Genomic DNA, 21,890 nt, shown 5'->3' with positions numbered 1-21,890 from the left:
TTTGCTATTCTTGCAAAAAGGTGGAAGAACCGTCTACTTTGGTGATTTGGGAGAAAACTGTTCAACTTTGATCAACTACTTTGAAAAGTACGGAGCTGATCCTTGTCCAAAGGAAGCGAATCCGGCTGAATGGATGTTGCAAGTTGTCGGTGCTGCTCCAGGTTCGCATGCAAAGCAAGACTATTACGAGGTGTGGAGAAACTCTTCTGAATTCCGGGAAGTTAACAGTGAATTGGATCGCATGGAAACTGAATTGTCCAAATTACCAAGAAATCATTCTCCTGAAGAACACCAATCCTACGCTGCACCATTTTGGAAACAATACTGGTACGTCACATGGAGGGTTATAGTTCAAAATTGGAGATCTCCTGGCTATATTTATTCGAAATTGTTCTTGGCAGTGTTTGCTGCTTTGTTCAATGGATTTTCATTTTTCAAGGCAACAAATTCCATTCAAGGTTTACAGAATCAAATGTTTGCAGTGTTCATGTACACCACTCCATTCAATACTTTGATTCAACAGATGTTGCCGTACTTTGTGAAACAACGAGAACTTTATGAGGTCAGGGAATCTCCATCAAAGACTTTTGGTTGGTTAGCTTTCATTTCAGCCCAGATCACGTCCGAGATTCCGTACCAAGTTTTGGTGGGCACTATGGCTTTTTTTTCTTGGTACTATCCAGTCGGTCTATACCAGAATGCAGAACCAACTGGAGCTGTCCATGAACGTGGAGCCCTTATGTGGTTATTCTTCTCTTCCTTTTTCGTCTACACTTCAACCATGGGTCAGTTGTGTATATCTTTCATTGAACTGGTGGAGAATGCCGCAAACTTGTCGATGATTTTATTTACCCTGTGTTTGAATTTCTGTGGTGTCGTAGCCACAAAGGATGCGATGCCAGGTTTCTGGATATTTATGTATCGAGCTAATCCGTTCACATATTTCTTCCAGGGAGTTCTTACTGCTGGCTTGGCTAACACAAATGTTGTGTGCTCTGAGAACGAGCTTCTCAAGTTCAATGCCCCAAATAATACAACATGTGGAAATTATATGGCTGGCTATATTGAAGCAGCAGGAGGATACTTATTGGCAGAGGATGCCACTGAAATTTGCAATTATTGTCCCGTATCCTCAACAAATGATTTCTTGGGATCCATTAATGCACTCTATAGCGAAAGATGGAGAAATTATGGAATTTTTGTGGCCTTTATCGCAATTAACATTATATTGACGATATTTCTCTACTATTTGGCTAGAGTTCCCAAGGGAAACAGAGAGAAAAAGAGATAAGAATTGTTTCAAGATGTTTACGTACTATTTCGTAACTATTAATGTACATTTGCAACCGCTCGGCCGTCCTCGGACTTTGATTCGGCACGTGACTTACATCTATAAAATGCAGGACCAAAGGTTGCAAAGTATTTGGTCAAGTTTTTAGTAGACACTGTTTCTAATAATACAAAAGATACTTATACTACATACAAGAGTATTTGATCTGTCGCAAGAGCTGAATTAGACCTGATCTTTCGTTGAGCTGAAGTGACGATTACATAACCACCACCGTTTATAACGTAATCTGAATCTCACATTCTCGCGCCGCTCTCTACTTATAGTCTTTATATTATGCCCCAGTGAGCCACCAAACCTAATGACAAACAACTTTGAATTGGCCCGACGGAGGCGCAACAGACCCTCCTACGTCTGTATACCCTGTAAAACCCGTAAAGTCAAATGTGATAAGGGAAGACCATGTGCTTCGTGTGTCACTAACAACCTACAAGAATTCTGTCAATACGAGCTGCCTAAAGAATCCAAGAAAGATCACGATATTGAAGGAGACCATATCATTAAGCATAAGCATAACAATGATGACCTGTTTCAGCTTCCACCAATTAGAAACGACGAAGAAAAAGTGATGATCTCAAAGCTGGAACTTGCCGAGCTACAAGCAGCTGCCAACAGTCCTGAAGTTTTACCACAAAACATACTTCCAGTGCAAGAGTTTAGCTTCAAAACCATCTCTAAAACATACTTGAATCGTGATCTTGGCGCGATCCCTCTTGAGTGGCAACTGCTCCATGATCCCAATGCCCCAGAAGACACATGTTTTGCAACATTTATGTTGTTCAAACACAAAATGATAAACTTCACATACCAAAGTACCCGGTTCAGCCCGCAGACCCCGAACGCCGATGACAAGTCGTTTTTGGGAACTAATCCATACATATCCGAGGACGAAGAAATAGACATTCTGGGCAGCGGAGGCTTTTCCAGTGTTGCGAATGTGGTAGGAACCTCAGAATGTCTTACTTTTGGATGGAGAAGTACCATCTCGAAACAACCTTGCTTTCTTGCATTGCGCAACTATGTTATCTCGCAAAGAGAAGCCGAGGCAGCCCAACCAAAACGACGGCCCTCCGTCCCTCCTCGCCAAAAAAAACCGACATTTGACGATAAGGCTCTGGCAGCCAACCAAACCAACCAAGAAGCCATGGATTATCGACTTTTGACGTTGGATCTTACCAACAAGGGCTCCATCTTTGCACCTGAAACCACCTTGATCGAACGAATAAAGGCCGTTATTCCCGATAGATCAATCACTTATAAGCTCCTTGCTCGGTTCTTTCGTCTATTCATCCCATACTACCCTTTTATTAATCAGGATACATTCTATCGCGAGATTGAGAAAATCATTGGTTCTGAAAATGATAAAAGTGACAAAATTGACCTCCATCTTGAAAAGAGACTCGACTTGGCCCATATTGGAATACTTCTTGTTATCTTACGTTTCTCGTACTTATCTTTCTTTGCAAATGTTACTAAGGGCCAGGTTGTGGCCCCTTCCGACGATTTACCACCCCAAAGAATTCCATTGTTCCTTGGTACACCTATCGAATTAAACGTAATTGAAGTCGCTCGAGAATGTTTCACACAATTTCAAAAAAAGAAGAAAATCAGTCTTGAGGTCCTACAATGCGGGATGTTTTTGTGGACGTACGGTTTGTTGTCTCCCGACGAAGAGGAAGGAGCAGATGGTGGTGAATACATTATACTGCATGGCCTGTTGGTTTCCATGGCATACTCGCTCGGACTTCATCGTGACCCAGATTATGTTGGGTATGCTACATGGAGTGAAGACAAGAAGAACATTGGACGGCGAATATGGTACTACTTAACCATCATGGATTTCACAGCCTGTTTTCTGACCGGGTACCCGTTACTCATCAATGCTCAATATTACGATACCAAATGTCCATCACACGTTCACGGCTTTTCGAATGTACGTGATCTTGAAGTGGAGGAGGCAATCAACGTGTTGTTCAATTACGCCGATGTTCTTATCAAGGGACCCCTAAGTAGAGTTGTTGGGACACTTCTTGACCCGAGGTCCAAAATCAAAGTGTCACAGCTTACCATGAATCTTAATTTGCTGGAAGTTCAAGTATTTTCTTTGTTTGGAAGAATTGAGGACTACGTGAAGCCCTTGGAGAAATCAACACCGTCATACCAATATGCCAAAACCATGAAGGCGAGAATTTCATTTGGTTTAAAAGCCTTTTTGATGTTGATGTATCTTCATCTTCAAATGCATTACGAGGCCAAAGGGGACTTAGACATAGCCTTTTACTACTTCAAGAAGCTTCTTTGGATGGGTCTTAATGAGCTTGTACCCTACTTTTTCCCAATGATTGGCAAAGGGAGAGAACACTTTGGTGAAAGTGCCGAAAAGATTTTAAACCCTCAAATGCAATACGTGTTGCAAGTTTGTATTGAGCTCTCGCTCATGGGGATCATAAGAATGAATGCGCAGATGTATAAAATGAAGCTGGCTGCTGGCCACAGAGAGCGTATGGCTAACGATCCTGAATATGGAACGTACGTTCGTGTGGTCAAGGAGTTGATTGGGTGTTTTGAGCAATGTGCTAGAGCCGGTCTCATGGCACTTTCCATGTTAAGTCACAGGTACTATTTCGCTTGGGGAGTGAGTAGAAGTCATAACTACTTACTCAAAGTTGTGACATCCGATGACTTTTATGTCCTGAGTGTCCTGAGTGCCTACTATCAAACATGCAAGGGCTATTCGTTGACACAACTTCAGGAAATGCTTGAAATACTTAACACCAGCGTTAATACCTTGCAAGTAATTGCTGTTCATTGTGACTATCTCGACATGTCAGCGATCAGCAAGAAGAATCCGCAGCAAAAATCTCCTACGTCGAGTACGAATGGCAGCGTGGATGTTTCGAAAAATGGAGGCGATCTCAACACCGGAGCAAAGATTAGCAGTCAGTTTGAAGACCTCAATTTTGACAGCGGAGCCGAGATCGATAAACTTTGGCTTCGGATTCTTTCTGAAAGAAATCAAAAAGACCAAGATATTTTGCAAGACGGCGACAGATTGAATATGGGCATTTTTGACGAGAGGAAGAACGAGATTCCAGGACACATCAAGAATATCCAGAACCAATCCGATATGAAGCAGTCACAGCAACAACTTCAACCTGATCTGGGGTTTGGATTCGAACCTTTATTCGATATGGGGTCGCAAGCAGAATATGAAATAGATTTCGCCGAGCTCCAGACCCTTGGAGTTTTCAGTGAATATCCCCTCCAACACGTATTCAAAGGGTAACACAATTATGAAATGTATGAAATATGAACAAGGAACAAAACATCAACTATTTATGAAATATATGAACTTATGAACTCTATGAACTATAAATATTCTCAGCCGTTTGGCTGCGAACGGGGATAAGCCGCATGCAGGCCCGAGGCAGCGGAGAAACCGCACTCGACTTTAGTAAGCTCAAAAAGGTATTTGCCATCTCTGCAAAATATGGTAGCCACCGATATCAAGAAGCGAAAAAGACCCAGCTATGTGTGTACCAACTGCAAGAAGAAGAAAATAAGATGTGACAAGGACTTACCTTGTGGACAATGTGTACGCGCTGAATGTGCTTCATCGTGTGTGTTTGAAGTCAGCGAAAATAACCGGATCGAGAAAAAATCTCCTCCTAGTATGCCTTATATGGTGTCGGCGAAACGGCCCTTAGAGTTCAAGAAGTCCGAAAAAGTGTCTCGTAACGGAAATCAAAATCAAGAAGAAGAAGCTACCTCGGAGCTTGCCATGCTTAAAAACAAGATCCGAGAAATCGAACAAAAACTTCAAAATAATGAAGAGAACACACAACAGCCTCTTCCTCATATCAGGGATAGAAACGTCTATATTCCTGTTCAAACCAATGGCAACAGATCAAACTTTTCGAGTGTGCAACTGCCATTAAATTTCAAACGAGACTCTATGTCGATTCCCAGTATCACGTCCTCCGAACCACGATTTCCCTTTGACATGTCCAACGGTACCTCGTCATCGCCCTCTAGCTTTCAACTGCCTGGAATATTCGGCAAAGATCCATTGGTACAGCTTCCCCCTCTCAAAAGTAATGCACATTCATCCGCCTCGACCTCGAGCTCACACTCCACGTCTGCGACGTCACTCCTGGGGAGCCCTAAAAACCAAAGTGTTTCGTCCAATTCTCCCATCAGCGAACCATGCTATGTCGATGTCCATGCTTTGACCGGCAAAAACCCATACCGCAACCACAACGATGTGATTAATTTCTACGCCAACTACACATCAATACACGAAAAGGACTCTTTGAGAAGAATCAACTTTGGCCCTTTTGCCTGGGCTACCCTCATGAGGCGAGATTTGGGCTTGTCCATCCTTTGGGACTACATTGTGGAAACGAATGATAAAAATGCTGCATCACACAATACTGCTGTTTTCTCATCCAACAAAGCCATTAATTCCTACGTCAATTCTAGCGGTAATAATCCAGACATGGCTTTTGAAAAACGTGCACTAGAAGCTGATGGATATGACGATCTCTTATCGTATGAGAGACGAAAACAAATGATAGCTAAGAAAAGCAAGATTAATCAAAACACATTACCACTAGGGCTCACCTTCTACGATGGAAATCTAGACAGAGAACTTCAGTTGATAGACAAGATCAAGATAATTTTACCCAAAAAGAAGGTTATTTGGCTCTTGGTTCGGAGATTTTTCACCAAACTATATCCGTATTTACCTTATGTGGACGAGGTATATTTTAAAACTGCGATTTCCATTATAATCGGTGAATTCTCACTTGAAAATGAACCAATAACCAACTTAAGAGTCGAGAAAAGACTCGATTTGGCGCATGTCGGTATCCTTTTAATAATGCTACGCTTGTCGTACTTGTCCTTGTTCTCAAACAAAAATTCAATTAATGAACGGAACCTTAATAGTGAGGCACCTTGTGCCGACAAAGAAGTACAATATCTTCTTTCCAATCCTATCAATTTTGAAACTATCGATGTGGCACAACTTTGCTTGGACCAATTTCAACTTCTCAGAAGAGCAAATGTAACGGTGTTTCAATTGGCAATGTTTATGCGCATATATCACACGTATGCACCCGAGGACGGCGATGGAGCAGATGGAGGCGATTCACAGGTCATGACTTCGATGTTGATTCAAATGGGTTACTCTCTCGGCTTTCACCGAGAACCCACAAAATTCAAAGATGCTTGCAATGACAGAAAGATAAATCATCTTGCAAGAAAGATATGGCTCTACTTGGTTGTTTCCGATATCTACCAAGCACAGTCATTTGGCAACCCATTGAACATTGACCCCAATTCGTTCGATACCAAAGTGCCATGGTACGAAGCGGGATCAGAAAATATCGTTGATACTAATCGAGATAAACTCGTCACAGCATCTTTCTTTCACTGTGCAAGTGGAACATTTGCTCTTCGAGAAATTCTTGATCGAGTTTTAGATGTCAAAAATGGTGTCAATATGGCAGAGCTTTGTAAGCTTTTGAGCAATCATGAACTGTCAATGGTAGAGACATTTGGAACTCTTGAGGAATGTTTGAAGCCAGAGCAGATACCGGGTGCTGAATCAACCTTGAACATGAAGGTGAAATTCTATTTGTCATTGAAGGCGTTTTACATTTCAATTTACTTTCACTTGTATCATTTTTATGAGCATCGTGATATAGAATTGTGCTATTTCTATGTCAAAAAGTTGATATTGATCGCCATTGGTGATATAATGCCCAACTACTACGCCCTTCTTGGTGAAAATGAAAGTGTGTTTGCTCTTGTTGTCAATCCCACATTGGAGCTGGTTATTCATAGAACCATCGAGATTCTACTTGCCTGCATTGTTAGGGTCAATTTCAATATTCACAATGCAAAGGATAATGCAGATCATGACAAGAACATGCAAGTCGATAAAGCGTACAGACACGCTTTCAATACAATGTGCAGACTCTCATCTGCAATGACCAGATGTGCCGAAGTGGCTATATCAGCTATTCTGAAAATCAGTAATCGGTATTATTACGCCTGGCGGATAACCAAATCGCAGACGTATTTGTTGCAAGCTGTCACGTCCATTGGTTTCTATTCAAGTAACTATCGCATAGCTCAAGACTATGGTTTGTGCCTGATGGCATTTGGGGTCGAAATGATGGAGGAATTAACCACCATTTGCGAATGTACTCTACTGAAGCTCAAGTGCGAGCTGACCAACGACGAATGCGGCTTCAATCCCAAGTCGAGTGTAGCAAACGATATTGCTCGGTCAGCACAGAATTCTGACACTTTAGGCTTCCCACCGTTAATATCTTCACATGCGCACCCTACTCCGATGTGGGATAAGGAACACACTCCGTATGATTTCCGGGTGGATTATGTGAACAACCAAGAAGTCGATAATTTGTGGCTCAATATGTTGGCCTTGAAACAAGATAGTAACATCGATGGAGGTACGCTGCTGTACCAAAATGCTGATAACACGTTTGCAGATGGTAAGAATGAGGACGATTCCAAAAATGCAAGCCGTTGGAACCTTGCTCCCGAGCAGGGCATTGAATTTGATATTTTCAGAAATTTGGGATTTGATCGTTTATTTCAGGGGTCGGAATAACATAACTTGAGCTAACAGTTTAAACTAACATGTTCAGGATCAAGTGAGCGTTGGCACGGCCACCTTGCAATCTGGTGCTCTCGTAGATCTTCTCAAGCTCCTCGAATTCAGCATCGGTGATTTCCACAAGGTGACCAAAGTTCATGTCAGCCTTTTCTTTGGTTGAGCCAGAGGGAATTGGGATAATCTTACAGACCTTCTCGATGCCCCATAAGTTCTTTGCTTCCGAAACCTTCAAGATCCACGACAAAGCCAATGCTTCCAAAGAGGTCTTTTTCACATCATGAGCAAAATCATACAATTTTTTGCAGGCTGCAATGTTTGCTCTGTAATTTTCCTCGCTAAATCTGTCCATCCATGATCTCATATCCTTCCTAGTAGCCTCGTAAAGTTCGTCAGCGTGCTCCACCGCATAGTCTGTCAACATACCACGGCAAACGGGAGAGTATGCAATGATTGGAATGTTGTTGTCGGAACACACCTTGAGCACACCGTCCTCAAGGATATCTCTGGTAAAGAAAGACAATTCCAATTCGACGCAAGAGATGTTAGCCACCTTCAATGCCTTCAAAACTGTCTTTCCACCGGTCTCAGAGAGCGAAACACCCGATAATAAGCCCTGTTGGATGTACTCATTGATGTAGGACAAAGTGGTCTCGATAGGAATGTTTTTGTCAACCCTGGCGGTTTCGAACAAAATCTTAGGTCTGTTTTCCAAAGGGAAGTGAGCAAGAACATTCTTCACAGATTTGTCAATTGATTCCTTGCTTCCATCAGGACTGAGTGTCTTAGGATCAAGGGCACCTTTGATCGAGACAACCAATTCTTTGTTCTTTGGAGAGTTGTACTTCTCAAAGTATCTTTGGAATGCCTTCAAGTTGGCATTGTCTGGACCATAGAACTCTCCTCCATTGAGAAACTTAACTCCATGCTTGGAAACCACATAGTGGATCATTTCTGCAGCATCATCGGGACTCATAGGTTCTGGTCTCCATGTAAGCGACATGGTACCGTAGGAGATTTTGTCATTGAGTTGAACGGACATTTTATTTGTGTTTTTTGGGATTATCAATTGGGTTTGAATATGATTTTCTAGGCGATGGTGGCGCCTTTAAATAGTGCAACATTGCTATAGCTTATTCAGTATGGTGTTCTCTCTGCAGGACCTTATATCCGCAGATCGGAGTGATGAGATTATGCAACCCTCGGCCGAGCGCGTTTCAGTTGCAATAATTATAAATAGGGCGGACCAGAACGTCTAAAGTTTCGTACTCCGAACATATTTTTCCTCATTATCTCCGTATCGTTTTGTCATCTTGCCAGCGTATATGCAACGTGCTGAATGAATAGTAAGCACAGCCCGTGCTTTTGTGAGCGTCAGTCAGCGTCAGTCTTCACGACCAGTAGGTTTACCCGAGAATTGGTGCTGAGATAGTTTACGAATGTGGATTCGAGACCGTTAGACGGAAGCACCTTCCTGGGTTGGAAAAAAAAACATCTGTCAAAACGGAGTGCGGAATTTTTTGGGGAGAAAAAAAGCTTGGCATTTTGCAGCCAATCAAGATCTCTCTCAAGATAGACAAAGCTGGCCAGAACCACGTTCTCGATGAGTTATTGGTTCGAATTATTCGTATTCGAATCTCCTAATTAATCTCTTTATTTGCATTTATTTCTACGATAACATAAACTTGGCCATGTGGGCATTACCACGAGTTCCAACCATACGGCTCTCCTCATAGATTTTCTCAACCTGGGCAAATTCCTCGTCAGAGAGTTCCACAAGTTTTCCAAAGTTTGCATCGGCTCTCAGTGGGGAAGAGCTACTAGGAATCGGAATAATCTTCGCAACTTTTTCAACACCCCACAAATTTGTAGATTCGGAAACCTTGACAATCCATGACAATGCCAAGGCTTCTAAGGTTGTCTTTTTCACGTCGTGGGCAAAATCGTACAATTTCTTGCAGGCTTCGACATTCTTCTGATAGTTCTCATCTGTGAACCTATCGAATGTAGCCCGAAAGTCCGAACGAGTTTGCTCATAAAACTTGTCAGCGTTCTCCACCAGAAAGTCAGTCAACATTCCATGTCCCAATGGAGAGTACGCAATGATTGGGATGCCCTCGTCGGAGCAAACCTTGAACACACCCTCGTCAACTATATCTCTGGTGAAAAATGAAAATTCCAATTCAACAAAAGAGATAGGAGCAACCTTGGCAGCCTTGGCCACGGATTTGCTTCCGGCTTCCGAGAGAGATACTCCAGACAACTTTCCTTTCTTGATATACTCATTGATGTAAGAGATAGTATTCTCAATTGGAACAGCTGGGTCTACCCTGGCTGCTTCGAAGAGTAGCTTTGGTCTATTTTCAACCTCAAAATATGGAAGAATGGCTTTGATCGATCTGTCAATTCCCTCTTTACTTCCATCCGGTTTCATTTCCGAGATGTTGAATGCGCCTTTGATGGACACAATCAAATCTTTGTTCTTTGGCGAATTGTATTTTTCAAGGTATCTTTGAAAAACCTTCAAGTTGTAGTGATCTTTGCCATAGAATTCTCCACCATTGAGGAACTTTACATTGTACTTGGTCACAACATAGTTAATCATATCTGCTGCTTCATCGAAACTCATTGGGGTGGATCTCAAGCCGAGGGTCATGGTGCCGTAGGCTATTTTATCGGTAAGAGGAATTGACATATTGAGGAATGCTAGGTGTCGATTTAGACTGTGGTAGCTAGTACTCTTTTATAGCTACTATGTTATCTCCGTTTATCTCCGTGTCACCTTCAGGGCTACGAATTGCAACTTGCTGGCCTCGATGTGTATAACGAATCATGATAGGGGTGAGAAGGGATCAAGGTCAAGACTCATTCGAGTCTTTGATGAAAAAGCTCAAGTGAATTGAATGCGACTGGATTGAGAGGGTAATTTTGTCGCTTACAAATTTTTTGAATTTGTTGTGTAGAGAGGTTGATATTCCTTTGAAAGTATCGAAGCAAAGTAGAGACTTGCGAATCTTCAACGAATTGAAAGTTACAATTTTGATTTTTTTGAATGGCTGCAAAATTTGCGTATATTACAGTTTGAATAAAGTACCGAGGAGGAGGTTCGAAAGCTATTGAAAGTGGTGGAAGGTCGTTAGATTTATGAGGTTTCCTTTGGGTTTACCGTATAATCTGACATCTACTAGGAAGTAGTAGAATAACATAAATTGTACTTGACTTCTTGAGACATCTGATTCTGGTGAAAAGTCACAACATCAATTGAGCGACTGACTTCGGATACAAGTTGCTCAGTCTAATCTAAAGCCAATAAAGAGCACTTGAATCAACCCTTTGTGGTTAATGGCATTTCCAATCATTTTATATTTCTCATGTACCCCATACTGAAATATTTCACCAATTCGATTGAAATTTTTCACTAATTCCATCAACTTTTTCACGAACAAACAACATCCCATTGCAGTACACCACCTTTCACCCTTCTAGGTTTCTCTTTTCGTTCTCTTTTGTTCATCGTGGTTTCCTCTTTGGGCGTGTGATCCCCATCTCATCTCCATCTGATTCGCGCTGAAAGTTGAATCTACAATGGCCGAAACTACAGAACCAACTTTGGCACTCCATGACGAGTCCAGCAGATCTGAAACCGAGGCCGTAGCTGAGACCAAGGTGCGGCCGGAACTTCCGCCTGGAATGTCTCGAAACCAGTGGAAAAAACTTCAACGTCAGAAGCGATGGGAAGAAACCAAAGAAGAGTACCGGTTAATAAAGCGACAAAAAAAGAAAGCGGCACGAGAAAGAAAGAGACATAGTCGTGGGGAAGAAGGCAGTGGCACCGATGATATCAATTACCACCAACAAAAGAGACCAAAGATTCCGTCTCAGCAAAAACAAACGGGAGTGAAAATTGTCATTGACTGCGAGTTTGATGAGTTGATGAATAACAAGGAAATAGTGTCACTTTCCAACCAGATCACCAGAGCTTATAGTGCCAAACGACACTGTGAGTACGATCTTCAACTCGATATAACCTCGTTTAACAAGAATTTGAAACTGAGGTTCGACAAGTCGGTCTCACAATATAAACTCTGGACCAATATTCAGTTTCAAGAAAATGATCATTTGGCTGATATTTTGCCCACTGATCCCCAGGAACGCTCCAAGTGGGTATATTTGACCGCAGATACCGACGAGGTCATCACAGAACTTTTACCGGACCATACGTATATCATTGGAGGTATAGTAGACAAGAATCGACACAAACTTATCTGCAAAAAAAAGGCGGAACAATTGGGACTTCGTGTGGGAAAACTTCCTATTGACCAATTTATACAGTTGAACGGAAGACAGGTGTTGGCTACGTCTCATGTATTTGAACTTTGTTGCAAGTGGTTTGAGCTGAATAAGGATTGGGGAAGAGCATTCAACGAGGTGCTTCCGCCTCGAAAGTTGGAGAAGGGAGAAAAGGAGGGAAAAAAGGAGAAGGTGGAGGAGAAGGGGGAAGAAGACGAAAAGGAAGAGGAAACGAGTGGACCAAAATTTCAAGAACCAAGTGAGAAAAATGAAGAACTTCAAGTCAATTAGTTCAGTTCACTTTGAGCTAATCTGTTTCCAGAACACCAAAAGAGACGTTCCCTCATATATAGAAGTGTAGTTACAATCCCAAACCTTACCTCCTGAGTTAAGCTCAGTCTTACGACCGAAGTCTAGCAATCATACGCGCCTAGTTTGCGTAGTAAGTCACATGATCGCCAGGGGCTGAGGCACGACGGACGGACTGCACGCAGCCACATTCTCGCCCTGACGACAACATCCAAAAATAAGATCACAACTCGACAAATAAGCCAGTTTTGGATCACTTTATCTCGATCTTTTTTTTTTTCACAGAAAGAGTATTGATCTTAGTTGTGAACAATACAGGTATACAAAGTCATCTTGAGAGGATTGGTTAGTAAATAATACAAGTAAGTATAACTGAGATCAGGGGTATCCCCGAATTCCGAGTGGATTTTTGCGGTAAAAAAACCTGTTTGCCGGTAGTTTGATATACCCAAATGGTTGTAAGGACTGTTTTTGTTTGTGCCACTCGTTTTCACCTTCGTTTAAGACATTTTTACTAACTCAGAATGGTTCCTCCCCCAGCAGAAATCCGCAGAAAGTTGGTCATTGTTGGTGACGGTGCGTGTGGTAAGACATGTTTGTTAATTGTCTTTTCTAGGGGTACGTTCCCTGAGGTGTATGTTCCAACTGTGTTTGAAAACTACGTTGCTAATGTGGAGGTTGATGGCAGAAAGGTGGAATTGGCATTGTGGGATACCGCTGGACAAGAAGATTATGATAGATTGCGTCCATTGTCATACCCTGACTCCAACGTCATTTTGATTTGTTTTGCTATCGACTCACCAGACTCGTTGGATAACGTGTTGGAGAAGTGGATCAGTGAAGTGTTGCACTTTTGCCAAAGGGTCCCCATCATTTTGGTTGGATGTAAGGCTGATTTGAGAAACAATCCCAACACAATCGAGCAGTTGAGACAGCAACAACAACAGCCCGTGTCCACGTCAGAGGGACAGGCTGTAGCCCAGAAGATTGGCGCTCAATACTTGGAGTGCTCGGCCAGAACTAATGAGGGAGTTAGAGAGGTGTTTGAGGCTGCTACCCGTGCGTCGCTCAAGATCAATCAGGTCAGTGAGAAGAAGAAGAAGTGTGTGGTGTTGTAAGACGACGGCGTGTGCATAGACCTCGACTGGTATAACGTGCCGAGCTCCTAGCATACGTATGTGGACGTCTTTTTGGCACCGTGCTGGAGTGTTTACCTGAACGTGTGCTAGTTTTAACTGGAAGTTGATGTATCACTAGTCGTAGTTCGTCTTTTTATTTGTTTAATACTTTTATGCTACTCCATTGTAAGCCCAGGGTCATTTCCTGCAGGTAGCCCAGGATGTTCAAAAATCAGTCGCATCCAATCGAATTTGTTTCGAATCCCACCGTAATCACCATGCTTGCGTCTAGAAACTATGTACATACGGCACTTCAGCGGTCGGGAAGAAGTTTTGTGAGGTTTTCCAGTACCGGATTGACCAAAACTGAACTCAAAAAGAACCCAGCTGCCTCACAAGCTCCAAATAGAGAAACTACTTGGTCGCCCTCTCAAGAAAGTCGTGCTGATGCCATCGCTAGATTCCCATTTAAGTTTGTCCAAAGAGACTTGGAGCAACAACCAAGACCCTATGCTGCTATAGACTTGATTGCGAAAGAACCAGTACGTTATTTGTCGGAAGGAAACGTCGCCGTTTGCGATGGAAATAGAGGACAATTGGTCCAAGGACACCCCAAGGTTTTTATTAATCTTGACCGTCCAGAAGCCAGTGCTTGTGGCTACTGTGGATTGAGATACGCCAAGGAGGAACACAGGGAGGTGATTGAAGCTAGTGAGAAATAGGGAAGAGAGAGGGAAGGGAAGAGAGGAGAGAAGAAATAAAGAAGAGAGAAGAGAGAAGAAGAGATGAACGAGTGTGGATCGGTTATGGAACTCAATTCCGTCGTACCACCAGAGTTCATTAAATGCATGCCAATTAGCATCTTGTAGAACAGGCTTCAGTGAGATTACTGTGTGTCAGTGTGGAGTATCAAGTACGCCAATTAAATCTATAGAAGACTACTGACTATCTGCTTACGTCTATCCAACTCTATCCGTTCCTTTGTTCAAGTCTATCAATTCTTTTTGTATATGAAGTATGTCCCTATCTCCTTCTCGCTCCATATACCCGGTCGCACTCGGCAATTTCTCGGCTGGGCAGAGTCATCATGGCTGACTGATAACAATTATACAACACAATTTACCACAAACCCTCACCCATACTTCACCCATACTGCACCCATACTCCCTCCTAAATCATAATCTTATTCCTCAAGTTATGGAAACTACTTCTGTTTCCTACATTCGTGATGTGTGCCTTGGCCTAGTACATGGAGTTTATTATAGTCGATGGCATCTCTTCCATTCGTATGCAGTTGTGCCTGTGGGGATTATCATCTTGCTTATGATTCTTTATGGACTTAACCAGCTTTTGACCCAATGTTTTCAAAATTACGTTTCCTTGTTCTGTGTTGGGCATGTTGATCAACTTGGTGGTTCTTTGCACCTTGAATGTTTTGTCACAGCTTCTGGGTCCGGAGAGGTCGTTGCGGCAGCGTGTTGGGTCAACATCGTTAGCTTTGCTTACTCATTATTTGACATTAATCAAGCCGTCGATGAACTTTACCTTGAAATGGATCAATGTATTTTTCATTCCATCGTTCATCATTTTGCCGCTTTCAGACCCCATAAGTTTCATCGAGTGCCTCAAGATAGCGGCTGTGTTTGTGGTGGGGTTTTTGGCTCTCTTTTTTCCTTGACGTATACATCATTTGGGGTTTCAAGCAAGTATTGGCACTCTTTAATTTGCTTCCAGAAACAGAAAATGCCGCTACGTCTTCAGACGAAGAATTTGCAGAAGACATAGAGCTTGAACAAGTGCCCACAAGAGGCGTTTTCACCTCGATGCGTGACGATATAACCACCATAGACGTTACGAGTATTCGTTCTGGACGCTCGGAGCGAACAAAACTGCGCCAAGTACGAAGTATTTCTATCGATGAGAACCCGTTCAGAACCCAAGACACATCAATGGCTGCGTCCGTGGCAGAATCTGTCATTCTGGAGCCGGCGCCGTCGTATAAAAAGTCTGGCGCCGAAATCCATCGCCCTAGACCACTTGAACTTGAGACAAACGACAACCTTCAGTCTCAGGCCTCAATTCCGTCCCAGTCTTTAACTCCTCCCTCCCCAGTGTCTCCTGTCAAACAAAACTACGACCACTTGCACCCCGTGTCGAGAAAATTCACCATTCTCACCACCAACTATATCGACTGGTTTGTCTACCTTCTTCTTTTCATTGTGTCGCTACCATTCTACTACATCAGGTCCATCCACACCTTCCTTCCGTACCACTTGGGACTCACCATTCTTGCGTACTATATTGCCATTCTTATTCCCCAGCGGTGGCCTCAATTACGGAAAATAGCCCATCCGATATTGATCCTGACAGCAGAAATTTTATTTTGTTGCTTCATTGGCTCGTTGATCTACCATAAGGGGCTGCCCAAGGGCTTTCTTGACGACTTGAAGTACTACAAGACTGGGAAAAACTACTTGAACTTGTTCAACAATCGAATTGTCATCGACAACAGCAGAGAACATGCCATGGACCCAAGCAACTTTACGGCAACTCCAAAGTGGCCGGGATGCGGCGATGTGCTCTCATCTTTGATGGACATCTCCATTGTGTCACTATCGCTTCCCATGTTCACACATCGTCGTGATTTCGTAAAGAACTTTTGGGTATTGGTTCCTCCCATTCTCGCTTCCATCGCCTTGACATTTTTTATTTATCCAATTGTGAGCTACAAAATCGGTATCCAGTCCGAGAGAGCCATTGGCTTCATAGGTCGCTCTGTGACCCTCGCTCTTGGTACTCCCTTGATCACGGCTTTGGACGGGTCAGTATCGTTGATGGCCGTTTGCACCATTCTCAGTGGTATATGTGGAGTTTTGATCGGCGATACATTGTTCAAATTCTTGCGAGTTCCAGAGGGAGATTTCGTGACGAGAGGCGTCACCATGGGTATAAATTGTGGAGCAATTGCTACGGCTCATCTTCTTAATGTGGACCCTCGAGCTGCGCTGATGAGCTCATTGAGTTTCAGTATTTTTGGAACAGTTATGGTGATCATGGCAGCTATTGGCGCCATCAAGCAATTGATAAATTCCTGGGTGGGGCTCTAGATATTTATTCAAACGAATTATTCATTATAGAAAATTTCAATTATAGAACCATTTCATCATATATTTCGCTATCTCAATTTTATTTATTCGCGTCTTTACATGTTGGTCCACAGCGATACCAGAATATTCTTGCTCCCCGCCTCGCTTGAGAGCACTCAGCTCGACATTATACAGCTACCATTGGCCAACAAATCCGTAGCATCGTTTTTGGTGAAAGAAAATCAAGTTTTTGAGCTTAAAAATTTGGGTTCAAAAAACCCATGGTTGAAAAATGATAAAAGTGTCACGCTCCCGCGGACTGGGGGAGCAGTCAAATCGCTCATAATCGAGACAGACGAGTCTGGTGCTGTGTTGCAAAGCCCAGATATGATAATGGCTACAAAATTTGACTTGAGCTTCATTTTCATCACCATCATGGCAGAGTCCGACACCTTCAGTAAAAGATATATTTCTTATCAAGATATTCTTGATACCATTGGAAGCCAAAATCCTTGGATAAACGACTTATCTGACACTCTTATCATCAATTGCCTTGGGAAAATATGTGAAACGGTGGTGGAAAACCAAGAGACATTCTACAAATATTCTAGCGAGAAAACTGCTGAAATGCTTTCAGAAAAGGTAAACAAATTAGAAAAACTGATCAGCAACTCCAGCTTTGTCATAAACGATACTATAAGACAAATTCTCCATGATCCAAGTAGTGCCAATTTGGAAATACCGAGTGACATTTACAACCTTGCAGTGATGCAACATTGCATCGATTTGGTATGCTGTTACATTCCATTTAAGGTTCGAGAACTGGTCATAAAGAAGATGGGAAGCGATTTCAGCCCTCTAGATGCGTATATGAAGGAATTGAAGCAGAAAAAAAAGGCCCTCGATGCCGCCGAACAAGCCATGAACGAGGTTGCTGCTTCCACCGCCAATGCGAAGAAAGCCAATGCAAAGCTTAATGGGAAAGCCAATGGCAAAACCAAACCAAAAAAGAAACAAGTTGCAAAGGTGGCAGTTGGAAAAGGTGCACTTGACGGATTTTTCAAGCGTTCGTGATCGCTATGTACTGCTATTTACTTTTGCTTCTTGTTCAAGCTGTTATAGATGGACATACCATTGGCCACCCACGAGCCCATGTCGCCCATATTGGAGGGAATAACCACGGTGTTGGACTCCTTGGCAAGCTTACCAAACTGCTTGACGTAGTCTTGGGCAACCTGCAAGCTGACAGCATGGTCTCCGCCTGGAGTGTCGTTGATGGCTTGGGCGATTTTTTTTAATCCTTCAGCAGTGGCTTCAGCCTTCAACAAAATAGACCTGGCCTCACCTTCTGCCCGGTTGATCTGCTCTTGCTTATTAGCTTCGGAAGATAAAATCACCGATTGCTTTTCACCCTCGGCAATATTGATTCTCGATTGCCTAGCACCTTCAGACTCCAAGATCTCGGCCCGTTTGGATCTTTCAGCACTGACCTGGCGATGCATGGCTTCCAACACGTTCTGGGGAGGATGGATGTCTCTGATCTCGTAACGAAGACACTCCACACCCCAATGGTCCTTGGCAGCCTCGTTGATGGCTTGGTTGATGTTGATGTTCAACTGCTGTCTTTCCTTCAACACGGCGTCGAGGGTCATTGCGCCGATTTCCGATCTCATGGTGGTTTGCGCGAGCTGACTGATGGCAAACTTGAAGTCCTCAACCCCGTACGATGCCTTATATGGATCATGGACCTTAACGTAAAGAATACCATCGAGTTCCAACAGAACGTTGTCTGCGGTGATGGCATTTTGGCTGGGGATTTCGATGGCCGATTCCTTCAATGACTGGACATAGGTGATTTTATCGAGGAAAGGTATCAAGAACGCAACTCCTGGTGGAAGAATACGATTGAATTTTCCCATTCGTTCCACTATCCAAGCGGTCTGTTGGGGAACAAATCTAATTACGGTGTTAGTCGGTAATCTTTCTCGCTGGAAAAACGAGAGCGAAGGAGGGGCATTGCCCGACAACAACCGGCGTCCCGGAATGCGTCCAGAGGACACCGCGAGCCTGGAATATACAAGGTTCCGAATCATAAGTGGCAACTGAAAGTTGGAGAAACCAGAGTGCGAGTTTTTAGTGCGGGTGCACGGGTGCGCTCACCTACCCACAAAAGTCGCGATGAGGAAGCTCTGTATTGCAATGGCCAAGGGCACGGAGATTTCGCTCAACCAGGAGCGATATGTGCTAGAGGCGCTCAAGCACGGCGTACGGGGCGACGGGAGGCGCATTGATGAGATCCGTGACCCGAAAATAATCTTATCTCCTTCCGAATACGGCTATGTTGAAATCGAATGGGGCAACACAAAACTAGCAGTTCGAGTTCTGGCCGAGATTGCCAAGCCTTATGACGACCGCCCGTTCGAGGGCATCTTCACTATAAATACCGAGATCTCGCCCATGGCGTCGCCGCAGTTTGAAAACGGAAAAAACTCCGACGATGAGGTGTTGGTGTCTCGAATCGTCGAGAAGGCGATCCGCCGATCAAATGCTCTTGATTTGGAATCGCTCTGTATTGTGGCTGGATCCAAGGTATGGGCGGTGCGTGCAGACGTGAATTTTTTGGACTTTGATGGTGGACTTATTGATGCTTGTGCATTGGGTGTAATGGTGGCTCTTCAACATTTCAGAAAACCGGACGTTTCTATTGACGGAGAATCCATTGTGGTTCACTCAATGGACGAGAGACAGCCGGTGGCGCTCAGTATACTCCATGTTCCGTTGTGTGTTAGTTTTTCGTTTTTCAATCCGAGCGATATCGAGGAAACCGTCAAGGGCGATGCGAGCGACGAAATAGCTGTAATGGATGCAACTCATGAAGAAGAGTTGGTACGAGATGGATCGCTAGTGGTGACCTTGAACAAAAATAGAGAGATTCTTCAGGTTTCCAAGAGCGGAGGACTTCCTATAGATGCTGTGGTTTTGATGGATTTGTGCCGGAAAGCGTATACGGTTACGTCCGAACTTACGGACCGAGTCAAGGAAATATTAAAGAAAGACGACGCAGAAAGGTACAAGAGGATGAATATGAAGTTGTTAGAAGTGGGAGCGTCACGGTGACTACGACAAGCCAAAGATAATGTGTACATAAATGCACGGAATAATTCCATATTGTACAGAAAGGGAAGGCGAGAATAATCGATATGCATGTTCGTGATTCGTTAAACCATAGAGGATGTGACGTCGCCGTCCTTTTCGATATGGATAGGTGGGGGGAGGTTGGAATCTTTTCTGGACCGTTTCTTGATCCGACTGGCACTCAGGCGAATGCGAAAATTGTTGATCAAAGTGAACACATTGAATCGCTTGGCATATTTCTTAAAACTGCCTGAAGTGACAACCGTGTATAAGAGAAACTCAAGGAAGAAAATGAACCCGGCTATCAAGAAGCCACCCGCAACTGCAAGACCAATATGATTAGCCAATGATTTGATAAATTTAGCATCGTCGAGGTGCCATGACGACCCCGGAGCTATGGCAAAGAATGAATACGAGTGGGTTTTATAATCCTTGGGCATAAGGATACGGACCTTTCCGGCTTCAGGGACTCCCCACCGTTTGTATTGCTTCCAAATAACCGAGAGGAAGAGTGGTCCGGTAGTATACATGATGGTGATATAAGGAACAAGCCAGTTCTTCTTGTATGGTTTCAACGAGTCCAAGACTTTGAGGAAGAACGGATGACGAGGAACCGCGCCCATGACATCGTTGGAGACACCAGTGGGAAGGGTTTTACGCACAAATGCTGGCACCGTGAGAAGTGGGTCCAATTTTCTTTCGCATCCGTCGTCCAAATCAATGTATACACCTCCGAAATGAACAAGTGCAAAGTACCGAATAGCATCGGCACGTTGGATGGGGTAAGGGTACAGGTCCCACGTGGAAAGGAACCATGGATACTCTTCAGCTATGAACTCTCGAGCCATTTCGTCAGTCCACAAAATGTACTGATAATCCGGATGAAGATCGACACACGCTTGTTGACCTGCCTTCCACACAGCAGGAATATCGGTGGTCTTGTATGTTTGATGAATGATCTTCGGTATTATCATTGGCTTGTCAACGGTACCGTCTGTGGGGTTGAGTTCCACGTCCAAGAGGGCGTCTTGGAAAGAGTCGTCGTGTAGCAACGTGATCAAGTCAAATGTATACCACACCAAAAAGAGCACCAAGGCAACATGGCCCCATATGATGTACTTGACCTCCTTCTTCATCAATATAGGACACTTGTGAGCACTGGCCAAATGTTGTTTTTTGTTTGAAAAATTCGTCCGGCTAGAAATTCGGAACTCGAATCAGATAAAAGGTGGGAAACAACTTAAGTATACTATACGCTCCTTTGCGATTTGGCGAGTGTATATCTAAAGCAAAAAAAATTTAGGAAAGCAAGGGCGCAGTTTATGAAGGGTGGAATTGCTGAATACTTCCCCTATCCGAATTGGAGATTGTTGCTCCTGCAGACAGCCGGCCATGACATTTGGTAGACGCACGCCTGGCTTAGCAGCGTGTTTCGAAACCGAAAAAGGGAAAAACTAAGCCTATCGTGGCTGATGGCCATTATCTTCTGCGTATGTGACTTGGAGACGCATAGCCCTAACGTAAGTGCTATTAGTAGCCAAATGAAAATCTTCAAGATGCGTGCACCGACCGCAATCCTGTATGGTGCACATCATCTTGCCGGCATATATCTGCTGCGCCAATGTGGGGCTTAGAGTTAATTTTAGAGAGTGTATGTTAGTAAACAGGTGGTATTAATAGCAGGTTTTTTTTTAGTATTTCCAATGGTTCAATGTCAACGTCAATATGATCATGGCATCTGATACAATCAGCCTATTTTGCATTAATTGTACAGTTAATCCTAGATGAAGCTACTTCCCCGGATTACATAAGCGCACAAATCGTGTACAACTTGCATAAATGCCCATCTCTTGCAGCAATGGCCATCTCGACCTCTTCTCGTAACCACTAAAAGGTGTCATTCATCTTCTCATGCAATAGTCTACAGTTATTTTTAGAGCTGCTAAATATACTTTCAC

At 43.4% G+C, this 21,890-nt stretch overlaps 14 protein-coding genes across 14 annotated transcripts; 10 read left to right on the top strand and 4 right to left on the bottom strand. All coding sequences in view use genetic code 12, as the record gives it.

Moving 5' to 3' along the window:
- Positions 1–133: 133 nt before the first annotated feature.
- On the top strand, positions 134–1,291 carry CDR3 (Cdr3p; the record flags this gene model as incomplete). The annotated part of the gene is made up of 1 exon (XM_001486022.1): positions 134–1,291. One exon carries the CDS (start codon positions 134–136, stop codon positions 1,289–1,291), a length of 1,158 nt encoding a protein of 385 aa, XP_001486072.2.
- A 358-nt stretch (positions 1,292–1,649) lies between these two features.
- Positions 1,650–4,634, top strand: PGUG_01742 (uncharacterized protein; the record flags this gene model as incomplete). Its single annotated transcript, XM_001486021.1, has 1 exon — positions 1,650–4,634. One exon carries the CDS (start codon positions 1,650–1,652, stop codon positions 4,632–4,634), a length of 2,985 nt encoding a protein of 994 aa, XP_001486071.2.
- A 204-nt stretch (positions 4,635–4,838) lies between these two features.
- On the top strand, positions 4,839–7,991 carry PGUG_01741 (uncharacterized protein; the record flags this gene model as incomplete). Its single annotated transcript, XM_001486020.1, has 1 exon — positions 4,839–7,991. One exon carries the CDS (start codon positions 4,839–4,841, stop codon positions 7,989–7,991), a length of 3,153 nt encoding a protein of 1,050 aa, XP_001486070.2.
- Positions 7,992–8,010: 19 nt separating this feature from the next.
- On the bottom strand, positions 8,011–9,036 carry PGUG_01740 (aldo/keto reductase family protein; the record flags this gene model as incomplete). Its single annotated transcript, XM_001486019.1, has 1 exon — positions 8,011–9,036. The coding sequence occupies one exon, from the start codon at positions 9,034–9,036 to the stop codon at positions 8,011–8,013; it is 1,026 nt and encodes a 341-aa protein (XP_001486069.2).
- A 627-nt stretch (positions 9,037–9,663) lies between these two features.
- PGUG_01739 (uncharacterized protein) lies at positions 9,664–10,689 on the bottom strand (the record flags this gene model as incomplete). The annotated part of the gene is made up of 1 exon (XM_001486018.1): positions 9,664–10,689. The coding sequence occupies one exon, from the start codon at positions 10,687–10,689 to the stop codon at positions 9,664–9,666; it is 1,026 nt and encodes a 341-aa protein (XP_001486068.2).
- Positions 10,690–11,579: 890 nt separating this feature from the next.
- Positions 11,580–12,575, top strand: PGUG_01738 (tRNA (guanine(9)-N(1))-methyltransferase; the record flags this gene model as incomplete). Its single annotated transcript, XM_001486017.1, has 1 exon — positions 11,580–12,575. The coding sequence occupies one exon, from the start codon at positions 11,580–11,582 to the stop codon at positions 12,573–12,575; it is 996 nt and encodes a 331-aa protein (XP_001486067.2).
- A 542-nt stretch (positions 12,576–13,117) lies between these two features.
- RHO1 (Rho family GTPase) lies at positions 13,118–13,711 on the top strand (the record flags this gene model as incomplete). The annotated part of the gene is made up of 1 exon (XM_001486016.1): positions 13,118–13,711. The coding sequence occupies one exon, from the start codon at positions 13,118–13,120 to the stop codon at positions 13,709–13,711; it is 594 nt and encodes a 197-aa protein (XP_001486066.1).
- A 221-nt stretch (positions 13,712–13,932) lies between these two features.
- On the top strand, positions 13,933–14,433 carry PGUG_01736 (uncharacterized protein; the record flags this gene model as incomplete). The annotated part of the gene is made up of 1 exon (XM_001486015.1): positions 13,933–14,433. One exon carries the CDS (start codon positions 13,933–13,935, stop codon positions 14,431–14,433), a length of 501 nt encoding a protein of 166 aa, XP_001486065.1.
- A 475-nt stretch (positions 14,434–14,908) lies between these two features.
- On the top strand, positions 14,909–15,496 carry PGUG_01735 (uncharacterized protein; the record flags this gene model as incomplete). Its single annotated transcript, XM_001486014.1, has 1 exon — positions 14,909–15,496. One exon carries the CDS (start codon positions 14,909–14,911, stop codon positions 15,494–15,496), a length of 588 nt encoding a protein of 195 aa, XP_001486064.1.
- A 38-nt stretch (positions 15,497–15,534) lies between these two features.
- Positions 15,535–16,818, top strand: PGUG_01734 (uncharacterized protein; the record flags this gene model as incomplete). The annotated part of the gene is made up of 1 exon (XM_001486013.1): positions 15,535–16,818. One exon carries the CDS (start codon positions 15,535–15,537, stop codon positions 16,816–16,818), a length of 1,284 nt encoding a protein of 427 aa, XP_001486063.2.
- A 99-nt stretch (positions 16,819–16,917) lies between these two features.
- On the top strand, positions 16,918–17,871 carry PGUG_01733 (uncharacterized protein; the record flags this gene model as incomplete). The annotated part of the gene is made up of 1 exon (XM_001486012.1): positions 16,918–17,871. The coding sequence occupies one exon, from the start codon at positions 16,918–16,920 to the stop codon at positions 17,869–17,871; it is 954 nt and encodes a 317-aa protein (XP_001486062.2).
- A 17-nt stretch (positions 17,872–17,888) lies between these two features.
- On the bottom strand, positions 17,889–18,890 carry SLP2 (Slp2p; the record flags this gene model as incomplete). The annotated part of the gene is made up of 1 exon (XM_001486011.1): positions 17,889–18,890. The coding sequence occupies one exon, from the start codon at positions 18,888–18,890 to the stop codon at positions 17,889–17,891; it is 1,002 nt and encodes a 333-aa protein (XP_001486061.2).
- An 85-nt stretch (positions 18,891–18,975) lies between these two features.
- Positions 18,976–19,914, top strand: PGUG_01731 (exosome non-catalytic core subunit; the record flags this gene model as incomplete). Its single annotated transcript, XM_001486010.1, has 1 exon — positions 18,976–19,914. One exon carries the CDS (start codon positions 18,976–18,978, stop codon positions 19,912–19,914), a length of 939 nt encoding a protein of 312 aa, XP_001486060.2.
- A 101-nt stretch (positions 19,915–20,015) lies between these two features.
- MIT1 (mannosylinositol phosphorylceramide synthase catalytic subunit) lies at positions 20,016–21,068 on the bottom strand (the record flags this gene model as incomplete). The annotated part of the gene is made up of 1 exon (XM_001486009.1): positions 20,016–21,068. One exon carries the CDS (start codon positions 21,066–21,068, stop codon positions 20,016–20,018), a length of 1,053 nt encoding a protein of 350 aa, XP_001486059.2.
- Between the last annotated feature and the right edge of the window lie 822 nt (positions 21,069–21,890).

Source organism: Meyerozyma guilliermondii, genomic scaffold (genome assembly GCF_000149425.1).
Source record: "Meyerozyma guilliermondii ATCC 6260 scaffold_2 genomic scaffold, whole genome shotgun sequence".
Taxonomy (NCBI): Eukaryota; Fungi; Ascomycota; class Pichiomycetes; order Serinales; family Debaryomycetaceae; genus Meyerozyma; species Meyerozyma guilliermondii.
This window is presented reverse-complemented; position numbering and strand designations above follow the sequence as displayed.